The 11,982-nt window shown below is 39.9% G+C and overlaps 2 protein-coding genes across 2 annotated transcripts in view; both read right to left on the bottom strand.

Moving 5' to 3' along the window:
* The window catches only part of LOC121300511 (microtubule-associated protein 1S-like), a 5,006-nt gene extending 4,570 nt beyond the window's left edge, over positions 1 to 436 (bottom strand). The window contains exon 1 of the mRNA XM_041229079.1: positions 407 to 436. Coding sequence (XP_041085013.1) covers positions 407 to 436 — 30 coding nt within the window. The remainder of the gene's footprint in view (positions 1 to 406) is intronic.
* Positions 437 to 2,905: 2,469 nt separating this feature from the next.
* On the bottom strand, positions 2,906 to 8,409 carry LOC121300679 (cocaine- and amphetamine-regulated transcript protein-like). Its single transcript, XM_041229336.1, has 3 exons — positions 8,023 to 8,409; positions 5,601 to 5,684; positions 2,906 to 4,012 (listed from the first exon to the last, which is right to left on the bottom strand). Exons 1-3 carry the CDS (start codon positions 8,269 to 8,271, stop codon positions 3,905 to 3,907), a joined length of 441 nt encoding a protein of 146 aa, XP_041085270.1. The 5' UTR covers positions 8,272 to 8,409; the 3' UTR covers positions 2,906 to 3,904.
* Between the last annotated feature and the right edge of the window lie 3,573 nt (positions 8,410 to 11,982).

Raw genomic sequence — 11,982 nt, 5'->3', positions numbered from 1 at the left:
CCCAATGTAGAGTGGCTGACTCCTAGGTGCTTCAGTGATGTATTTTGTTTAATGGTTTTCTGTAAAGCACATAGGAAATGCAGACATGAAAAGTACTACTGAAATAAATCATTAACGTCATCGCAAATGCTGTACTGTACACCTGAGAAAACATGATCCAATCTTTACTGCAGACCACTTCCTTATTACACATTGTATTATTCTATTATAATGTGTTCAGTACAGTGCAGTAATAAAATCTGGGTTTCTATATACTTATAGATGAATAGCCATATCAGTACAGAGATGACAGAGAAGATGGGATACCTTTTATTGGACCAACTAAACAGTAATGAATTAGTCTTTTAGAGGTCTTGAAAGCTTGTGATTAATTATTGTTTAGTTAGTCCGATAAAAGGTATCACACCCCCTTCTCTTTGTCTACAGTCTTGCACATATCAGTACAAACACACACACATTCTACCTTAATGTGTCGGAGGGTAGGGCAGTGGTTATGTAAGCAGATCAATGAAGCACACTGCACAAATATCACGGGTATGGGCCGGGATATAGACAGCGGGCACGGTCAGGTCTTGTTAATGTTTATAGTTACACAGCAACACGGAGAATACAAACGTATGGCCTTCCTTCCTGCACGGTAGTGCGCAGCTTCAACAAAGTACAGTCCCTTCGTCCTGCCCCGAGCAACTGGCATCAGAAGGCCATCCTTTAATTCAAATCACAAGACTAATATGTCATACATCTATAGCGGTGGTACCAGAGATACGCGCAGAGCCATCACCCAGAAAACCAGCTGTTTTCTGAGGGTCGCTATTTATAACCGCTCTGTAACCAGACGTCACCACATCACCGCACACCGAACAAGGATGTCGTGGCAATGCTACCGTATTTACTTATTGTCCATTCTGCGGGTTTCAATTCGAAACAGACCTCGGTTGCCTAGCTTTACTTGGCTTTTCAGCCCTTTCGATCTCAGGAAGTGACTCCGCAATAAACAGCATCGTTATTTATAATCCGTTCATCTACTGTCATCCATCGTACTTTTTAAACACGTTTATTTATTAGTTTTCATTACTAACCCTATTGTTGTTGTTATTATTTGGCCAATGGATAGTGAAAAGACGAGACGTGTATCTGAATGTGTTATGTTTAAAATCTACCAAATCCACCATAAGCACGTTAACAATATCTTCCCTCCCCTCCTCTCCCAGACTCAGTCGCGGTTCCACGTTATCTATGGGTCAGTTGTTGCCAAATTTCTTGGCGGGTTTTCGCCGCTTCTGCAGAAGAAAAAAAATCTGAGCCACGACAAGCCAATTGCAGTAATAAAGAGTAAAAAAAAAAACATGGAAAAGAAAATAATTAATAAATGCGATGCAATGCTTACAGTAAAAGGATAGCTGTCCCGTAAGAAGCAATATACTGAACGGGAAACTTTGCATCGGTGTATATATGTATATTTATATATAACTTTCGGCTCACCTCTCTCTATTTCCGAAACTACGTATTCCACCAGGCCCTGGCGGCTGTACTCCCCGACAATAACAAGCAAGGAGTATTTATCATTGCTGAAACCCGGGTGGGAAGATTTGTGCTGGGCTACTGCTCCGTCCATCTCTCCAGCCTGTTCCGTCGCCATGTTGGGAAGCTAACCCTATGACGTCACCGCGAAACAGCCCTATTTATATGAAGGGCGGTATGTTCCGCCCAGCTTCCCTCGCAACCAATCAGAACGCGATTCGGTAGGCGTGGCATTAGAAAGTTTAAACAACATCGTTTTATTCTAGGCGACGTAAGTGAATGCAGTGTTAATGAGGGATTTATTTTTATAGTGATCCAAATTTTCCGTTAGTAATTGCGTCCATATACTTTCTTACTTTAACAAATTCGTTGCTTTTCGTTGTTAAGGTTTCAGCATAGTTTTTCTTGGGGGGGGGGGGGTTAGGATGGTATTTTACCTTAAACATGATGTGCACGTGTTGTAATCATTTCATTTGGTAGTTGGGTGCTATATTATTTGGACAGGCTGGATTTTCTTGTACAACGGGATGTTTTACAGCTTAAACGTCGCTAAACTTAAATTGAAACAAGTCGTGATTCTGGTCGGGTCCGATGCACACGGAAGTGTCATTATTTTCAGTGGCACAAGCAAGTGATTCAATCCCGTGACAAAAAACACGATGCATTTCATAAAAATGAGTAACTTCCGCGTGCTCAGTCATTCAAAAAGAACTGAAAAACAGTCCGAGACTAACAGTGATGATTCACGATCGCCGTCTCAATGTACCACAACCCCTAGATTAGTCCCCGAGTGAACTGTACTGTAGTTCTGTTCCCGCTACTTTCTGTGGCGTTTGTCGCCCCCTAGTGGCACTTCGGGATGATGCACTACTTCCAGGTCTGTCTTCCTCTGTATTCAAATGGAACTGCTGTACGACTGATTACCGTTCAGTTCTTCTCATGCACCTTGACGACCTCTGGTGGTTTAGGCATGTATTGCAATACTTCTCGCAAGACGTGGCTGGGCTGAACTAAACATTGCTCTCAACCCACCGTCAATCAGATAGCCAGACATACCAGCTCTATACTTTCCAGCTTGTCATGGAATATAGCCACTGAAATGTATTGTTTTGATGTAATGTTACGCTGTAGTTGAACTGACCGTTATGTCAAGTAGATGTTCAACAGGTTGAAGGAAATACTGTGCAATGTCATTACTAATACAACAAAACAACTAAGCTTAATAACGTCTAGGAATGAACTGACTGTGTAATATTTTACTATAGCTGGTGCCTTGGTCATCCATTGACTAGCGAAAAGGGAAAGCAGCTCGTTATGTAAATAAAGTATTTATTGAGTTTTATACAAACAACATGGGAATCAACCACATTACACATTTCATTTGGATCAGTCACACACGCACGCACACAGTATAGATTCTATTATTTGCACAGGGTCTGCAACTACATTTATTTGACAAATGCTCTAATTGATTTCTGATGTGTTACTGGTTAATGTGATTTACAGTATCCTATATATTCCCCAAAGCGTTATATCCCAGCTCACCCACCACCAGACGTGTTTCATCACAGAGCTGCTTTCAAAAGGAATTCTTTGAGTGTCACGTCAATATTCACGTGACCGATTGGCCGCGCTGTTTTGTATTGGTAGGTCTGCATGGGGCGGGTATAGAAATTGAATTTGATCGATTTGCAAAGCAGACGTTCAAAACCAAATTGCACATGCAGTACAACTTAACAATTTGATTTACACGGTGGTTTAAATAAGTATGTATTCATGACTGAAAACACTGTGCACTAACCCTCTTGTTACAGTTCGAAGTATTTTGCCAATCACAAGGACTTCACTCGACTGTTGTGCCCAATAACAATACAAGAAATAAGTATAAACAAATAGATAAATACAATTGTATTATTATTATTATTTTTTTTTAATCGATGTGAAAATCGCTGAACACTAACATGCAACGTAACCCCTTCATTGCTGTTTGTTTTGTATATCGGACACACCGAGTAATATCGGAGTCCTCGTATGGACCCCTAATCTATACTATCACAATGGGAGTGGTTACGCTTCATTTATGCAGAAGCAGATACTTATTATACAGCATTGCCCTGTGAGACAGCACAGGCAGGAGGCGGGCGTTTCAATTTATTTTTTTAAATTTATTTGTTTTTGTACAGAATAACTATAACAAAAAGTGCCTTTGGGTGGGGATCAACGACAGTGTTCCTGGCGCTCTCTGTGAGGATGAGAGGCGAGCCAGAGGTGTTTCCACTGTCTCTGTGTTAGCCCCTCTCTCTCTCTCTCTCTCTCTCTCTCTCTCTCTCTCTCTCTCTCTCTCTCTCTCTTTCGCACACACTCTCCCGTCCAATCCATCGCTCTACAAACACTTGAGGATGTAGAAGTTGCAAGATGTCCCTCTCGGGCAGTTGCACATTTTTCCGATCCTGGAGCCCTTCCGAACTGCGCACTGCTCTCCGGCATCACACTGGAGAATAACAATAATACACACAGAGAATATGAACGACAATATACTACTGCTACTACTACTACTAGTACTACTACTACTACTACTACTACTACTACTACTACTACTACTACTACTACTGCTACTACTACTACTACTGCTACTGCTACTACTGCTACTGCTACTACTGCTACTGCTACTGCTACTACTACTACTACTACTACTGCTACTGCTCGACGGATGATTGATGATTGACTACTGCTACTGCTACTGCTACTACTACTACTACTGCTACTGCTACTACTGCTACTACTGCTACTGCTACTGCTACTGCTACTACTACTACTGCTACTGCTACTACTACTGCTACTGCTGCTGCTGCTACTGCTACTACTACTGCTGCTACTACTGCTACTGCTACTACTACTACTACTACTACTACTGCTACTGCTACTACTACTGCTGCTACTGCTACTGCTACTGCTACTGCTACTGCTACTACTGCTGCTGCTACTACTGCTACTACTGCTGCTACTGCTACTACTACTACTACTACTACTACTACTGCTACTGCTACTACTACTACTACTGCTACTACTACTACTACTGCTACTACTACTACTACTACTGCTACTACTACTGCTACTACTACTACTACTGCTGCTGCTACTACTACTGCTACTGCTACTGCTACTACTACTGCTACTGCTACTACTGCTACTACTGCTACTGCTACTGCTACTGCTACTGCTACTGCTACTGCTACTGCTACTACTGCTACTGCTGCTACTGCTACTACTGCTACTGCTACTACTACTACTACTACTACTACTGCTACTGCTACTACTGCTACTGCTGCTACTGCTACTACTACTACTACTACTACTGCTACTGCTACTACTGCTACTGCTACTACTACTACTACTGCTACTGCTACTGCTACTGCTGCTGCTGCTACTGCTACTACTACTGCTACTGCTACTACTACTGCTACTGCTACTGCTACTGCTACTGCTGCTACTGCTACTGCTACTGCTACTGCTACTGCTACTGCTACTGCTACTGCTGCTGCTACTACTGCTACTGCTGCTACTGCTACTGCTACTGCTACTGCTACTACTACTACTGCTACTGCTACTGCTACTACTGCTACTGCTACTGCTACTGCTACTGCTACTACTGCTACTGCTACTGCTACTGCTACTGCTGCTGCTGTTACTAATAACAATACTAATATCTGTGTACATTCTGAATAATAAGGCTGTAATTCTGGTGGTATAAACTACATGAGCATTGCAAGGTCAATGGTTGCAATAACTTAAGCTAAATGTCTTTGATAACTTAAACTACTTCCCGATTTCTACACCTTCTACCGGCATATAAAATATTGTTTTAAGGGACAACTTAGAAAACGAAAAGGCCACACATGCGTTTGTAAAAGATCTGGGGCTGGATCGCTCCAGAAATCGATTCCAGCGCTCCTAGCCCGTGCTCGTTTACATATGCGAGAGAAGATCGCTGATCCACTCCCGGAGCAGATCGGCTGCTCAAAGTGCGTAATTGTACGTGCGTTCTAAAGGAGTCATGGAAACAAAGAGAGAGTTCTTACCGACGAGACCCAGCCCAGCTTCTTCTCAGCAGACGGCAGTCTCTTGCTCTTCAGCTTTTCCAGAACTTCTTGCAGCGCTTCAATCTGCGAACCAACAAGATGAAAAAGCACCAGCGGAATGCATTTACCGTTAACCGTGCAACAAGCGCCAGGATGCAAACGAGCAATCGTGTATGACAGCCACTTGAAGCTGCCATTTCTTTTTTTTCAGAATTATATTATATTTAAATGTATGACAACAAAAACACTTACCTGTCATCTCCAAAAATAACAATTGTTTAAACAATAAACGTTTAAAGCAATGTAACTGATCAGCCATACCTGGAAAACAATGTGGTCTATAGCTTGCCATTGCTATGGAGAAGTCTAGCAATGAATGCGTTGATACATATTCACAATGTGGCTGACATCCAAATGCAATTGTGTACTGAATTGACATGACTTTAAAGCAAACAACCTTTAATACTAATTCATCTTTAGTGTGATCTTGCAAATGCGTTCAAATGAAATACACTTCGCTGTAATGTACTTTTGTGGGTAAGACGATTGCATCTATAGATGGCATCTAATCTATTTGTAGCACAAGAGCTCGCCAGTCGGGTTTTATCAGATATAAACAGAATCCCACAATTAATCAAGATGCAGCTATTCTATCACCCCTATTATATCACCAGTATTCTGTCACCGATATTCTATCACCCGTATTCTATCGGCAGTATTCTATCACCGATATTCTATCACCCGTATTCTATCACCAGTATTCTATCACCGATATTCTACCACCCGTATTCTATCACCGATATTCTATCACCAGTATTATATCACCAGTATTCTATCACCAATATTCTACCACCCGTATTTTTCACCAGTATTCTATCACCGATATTCAATTACCCGTCTTCTATCACCGATATTCTATCACCAGTATTCTATCACCGATATTCTATCACCCGTATTCTATCACCCGTATTCTATCAGCAGTATTCTATCACCCGTATTCTATCACCAGTATTTTATCACCGATATTCTATCACCGGTATTCTATCACCAGTATTCTATCACCGATATTCTATCACCCGTATTCTATCACCAGTATTCTATCAGCAGTATTCTATCACCTGTATTCTATCACTGGTATTCTATCACCAGTACCTGAACTAAATTTAAGTGTTAGTGGCGCCATTATATATAAAAGCTATCTATGGCTTTGGTTGAATTCAGGTTTGAGGTTGTTTTGTAGATCCAAGAACCGGCAGATTTGACAGGGATCCTGCAAGATTGCCACTGGATCACAGGATTTCCGAACAGTCAGAGATTATGAAGAATAATGTTGGACTTTTAAATGTCCTCGCTTTACTAAACGATCAGTTCTATTTACACCTCGGGTGACTTATACAAATAGGAATGAGTGTCTGTATTCATGAGGCATCAGGTGTGCTACTAAATGCGTGGCGGTCCTGTACGCTTCTTGGCACGTTAATGCTTCATGAATATGGAGTGAGAGTTTAATCAGAACACCAGTACAGCGTTGTCTATTTCGTTGTGTTAATAGCTAAAGCCAGTTATATACAAATATGAATAAATAAAACACAGACGCAGTCAGAGGTTTGTCTTTGACGTGTTTCATGTACTTCTTTTGTTCAGTTTTTCAATTCATATTTAATGTAATGACTCATCACTGCTGCGAGGAATGAATGAAGTTCCAGAATCTATCTGACACGCAGCGCTCCTACCAAGTATTTGAGGCTGGGATTTTTAACACACGCTTATACAGTTTAAAGGGACAACACTTCAATTTGAATTGCACAGCTGTTAAAATTCAAACACTATATATAGTTAGTAGACTATATAAAACAAATGTTCTGCATTTCCTGTGAAGGAAGGAATGATATATATATATATATATATATATATATATATATATATATATATATATATATATATAGTATATATATATATATATACTATACTATATATATATTATCATGCCTGGAACATGTACACCTTGTACCGGCACGCGGCTATCGACGATATAACTCTTTCAGAAAGTTTCTCCCTTTACTTAAGAAAGATTTACTCCAAATAGTCATCAGCACATGTATCTATTTCTTTTTTCAGAAAGAAATAAAGTACACGATAAAGTAAACCAGAAATTTAAAATAATCCAGACATTGAATTTAAGCGATTGGTGTTTATGCACAGTATTCCAATAGTATTATACTTGTATCGGCATTTATTTCAGTATATTATCTACAATGTAGCATGTTTCTTCAAAGGTTTCAGTCAACACGATTTTGTATTTCCTACACACTGTACATTGTTTATAATGAAATTATCTTTTTTTTTAATATAATATAATAATATAATATAATATAATATAATATAATATAATATATAACATTCCATGAATAAGTTATCTCACCAGTTCTTTCTCTTCTTGGCTTTTGTTAGAGTTGTCTATGGACCGGACTTCCAGAGGCTCCTCGCAGTAGACCAGCACAAACAGGACCGAGCAGGTGATGCAGAGCAGGAGTAAACGGCTGCTGACCATGGTGCTGGAGGACGTCGTGTAGTTCACTTGCAAACGAGAACGTTCGACGGGAGTTTCTGTGCTTCTCGATATTCTATGGAACACTCGCCCGGACCTCCACTTTATATACTGCGCTGACATCACCTGTTGAAATATTTAAGTCCCAATTCCGAGTGATGGGATTGGTGTAGTGATTTTCTTTACACACTTGTCTTTAACAACCCGTGTTTGTCATCGTGCCCCCTGGCTAGACCTTTCTGACACACACACCCACACACACACCCACCCCCTCCACACACACACACACACACACACACACACACACACACACACACACACACACACACACACACACAGTCTTGATGTCTTTTTATTTCTGCTAATTCCAGCTGGTCAGTCGGTTGGGAAGTCTCTGGTTTCTAGATAAGAAAGCATCTTCAAATATAATTCTAGATGACGGTATTTATTACTGTCCTGCTTATCTGCGATGCTTACAAGCATCATGTGGTTCCTGCTGTAATTAATGTTTTTTATGATCAGGCTGTGTGAAGGTGTTTTCACCTGAGTTCGGAAGCTGCTCTTCTGTTCTAGGCGCCAGCCTTAGACTCACGTTACATAGGCTAGATCACCCAACGTGTCTTCATCGAAGTAAGAGATATTGCCAACTAGTGATCTGCCACTGTGGATCAAATTTCCTTTTGTTATGCTGCTGATACATTGCTGTGCTCTAGATGGTGCTGGCGCTTACTAATTTGAAGACACAGGTCTAGTCTATATTATGTATGTCTATGGCCAGAACCTTCACACAGACTCATTAAAAACAACTAAATATTTAAGTAAATTGCAAAAGATGCAGAAATGACTTGATGTTGACACAGAATTCTTAGAAAGTCAGATAAAAAGAGTCAAGTTTAGCTTTATATAAGATCAAACTGCTCTCGTAGGAAGGGCCAGAGACATGGGTTCCATCACCAGGGACCTGGGGTTTGAGATGAACTACCCACACAAACTAAAAGGTCAGAAGGAATTGAGTCAAATCATGAATCCCTGCCACTGAATAAGCAATTGAGGTAGAATCCTAACCCAGTGATGAGCAGGGGGATTCCCGTTTACTGTGCTAAACTGGAGATGGACCGTTAGATCTTCTTAACAAACTGCATTATAGTGCTTCACATTTAACCATGCTTCTAACAGGGGAGTTTACCTTGTCTGTGGAATGTTTTGTTCTGATTCTTCACTTTAAGACTGTTGGGTAAAGTGAAAGGGAGCTGATATTCCTCCATAATTTCAAAGGCTCAATAAATCCAGTGTAAAATTTTGTTTGGTGATGAAGGAACTAAGAAAAAAAAGATTTTTCTCTTTGTATATATATATATATATATATATATATATATATATATATATATATATATATATATATATATATATATATATATACACACAGTGCCTTGCAAAAGTATTCAGACCCCTGACCAATTCTCTCATATTACTGAATTACAAATTGTACATTGAAATTTCGTTCTGTTCGATATTTTATTTTAAAACACTTAAACTTAAAATCAATTATTGTGACATTGGTTTATGTTGGGATATATTTGAAAGAAAAATAAAAAACTGAAATATCTTGCTTGCATAAGTATTCAACCCCCACACATTAATATTTGGTAGAGCCACCTTTCGCTGCAATAACAGCTTTAAGTCTTTTGGGGTAAGTATGTACCAGCTTTGCACACAGTGTCGGAGTGATTTTGGCCCATTCTTCTTGGCAGATTTGCTCCAGGTTGTTCAGGTTGGTTGGACAACGCTTGTGGATCGCAATTTTCAAATAGTGCCATAGATTCTCAATGGGGTTGAGATCAGGACTTTGACTGGGCCACTGTAGGACATTCACCTTTTTGTTCTTGAGCCACTCCAATTTTGCTTTGGCTTTGTGCTTGGGATCACTGTCCTGCTGAAAGGTGAATTTCCTCCCAAGCTTCAGTTTTTTAGCGGACTGAAGCAGATTCTCTTGCAGTATTTTCTTGTATTTTGCTCCATCCATTCTTCCTTCAATTGAAACAAGATGCCCAGTCCCTGCTGATGAGAAGCATCCCCACAGCATGATGCTGCCACCACCATACTTCACTGTAGGGATGGTGTGTCTTGAGGCATGGGCTTTGTTAGGTTTGCGCCACACATAGCGCTTTGAGTTTTGGCCAAAAAGCTCTATCTTGGTTTCATCTGACCACAAAACCTTTTCCTACATCGCAGCTGGGTCACTCTCATGTTTTCTGGCAAACTCCAGATGTGCTTTCAGATGGTACTTTTTGAGTAACGGCTTCTTTCTTGCCACTCTCCCATACAGGCCAGTGTTATGCAGAGCTCTTGATATGGTTGACTGGTGCACCATTACTCCACTCCCAGCCACTGAACTCTGTAGCTCCTTCAAAGTGATTGTTGGCCTCTCTGTGGCTTCTCTCACAAGTCTCCTTCTTGTTTGAGCGTTGAGTTTTGAGGGACTGCTCTTTTCTTGGCAGTGCCTGGGTGGTGTGATACAGCTTCCACGTCCTGATTATTGATCCAACTGTGCTTACTGGGATTTCCAAACACTTGGATATTATTTTGTACCCTTTCCTTAATCTATGCATTTGTATTACTTTATCTCTACCTTCTGTAGAATGCTCTTTGTTCTTCATTTTCCTTCAGATTCACAGCCTTACCAATGTTCCTTCAACAGTGGGGTTTTTATCCAGAAAATGTGACAGCAACTTTAATAGTTCAAGATTCCACAGCACAGGGGTTGAATACTTATGCAAGCAAGATACTTCAGTTTTTTATTTTTCTGAAAAATATTTCACAACATAAAACCAATGTCACCTTACAATAATTGATTTTGAGTTTAAGTGTTTTAAAATAAAATATCGAACAGAACAAAATTTCAATGTACCATTTGTAATTCAGTAATATGACAGAATTGGTCAGGGGTCAGAATACTTTTGCAAGGCACTGTATATATCCTTCCATCATAGACTAGCTACAGCATACTTTGTTTTTTATATTCTTATTAACTGTTGTTGTGTCCTCTATTTTCTACACAACATTACAATTTCTTTTAAGATAATTGTGGTGCATTGAGATTTGTATTCACGTGTTCCCAGGTCATTAAACAGAGGAATTGCTAACATAGTAATTTCAGGGTCTACCACTCCTGCTGTGTTTGTAGATAATCTCTAGTTTTCTATTTGAGCATCATATTTCTGAGCGATTCTGTAAACAACATGTTTTTTTTGTTGTTAAAATCAGCAACAAGTTTAAAAAGAGATCTGTTTTCCTTGTATGTATAGCTGTGCTATGTATGATTCTCTACTGGTATTTTTGATTAGACTACTGTTTGACTATTCCAGCAAAAAATGCTACCAACAAGATTCTCAAGTCTGATTGTGAAGATGTGAGGTGGGGAAGACTATCAATGTTGCACCGTTTTCAGTGCACATTATGGGGGAATGGACTGCAGTGCACCGCTAATATACTTCCCCACTTCCTTTTAAAATTTTATTTTGCTGGAACTGCATGTACTCAGCAGAACAGCAATACAGAATGAAACTGACCACACATAATAGAATAGAGAACATTAGGGAAATGTAGATGTTTTTTCTTTAAGACAGACTTTGATTAAGACACAAACTCCTGTTCTTTCTGAGATTACAGTATATAGAAGAACTGCGAGTTCTTGCCGCCCACACCAAGTTAAACTTAAACTCGTTAGAGAAACCAATTCTGTGACTCCCTGCTGTTCTTCTGGCAAGGGGCTCCCTGGTCTAATTGAAAAGGGATTTTCTAAGACCTATAAAAATGTCAGCATGGTATAAAGCA

This window comes from Polyodon spathula, chromosome 26, assembly GCF_017654505.1.
Source record: "Polyodon spathula isolate WHYD16114869_AA chromosome 26, ASM1765450v1, whole genome shotgun sequence".
Taxonomy (NCBI): domain Eukaryota; kingdom Metazoa; phylum Chordata; class Actinopteri; order Acipenseriformes; family Polyodontidae; genus Polyodon; species Polyodon spathula.
This window is presented reverse-complemented; position numbering and strand designations above follow the sequence as displayed.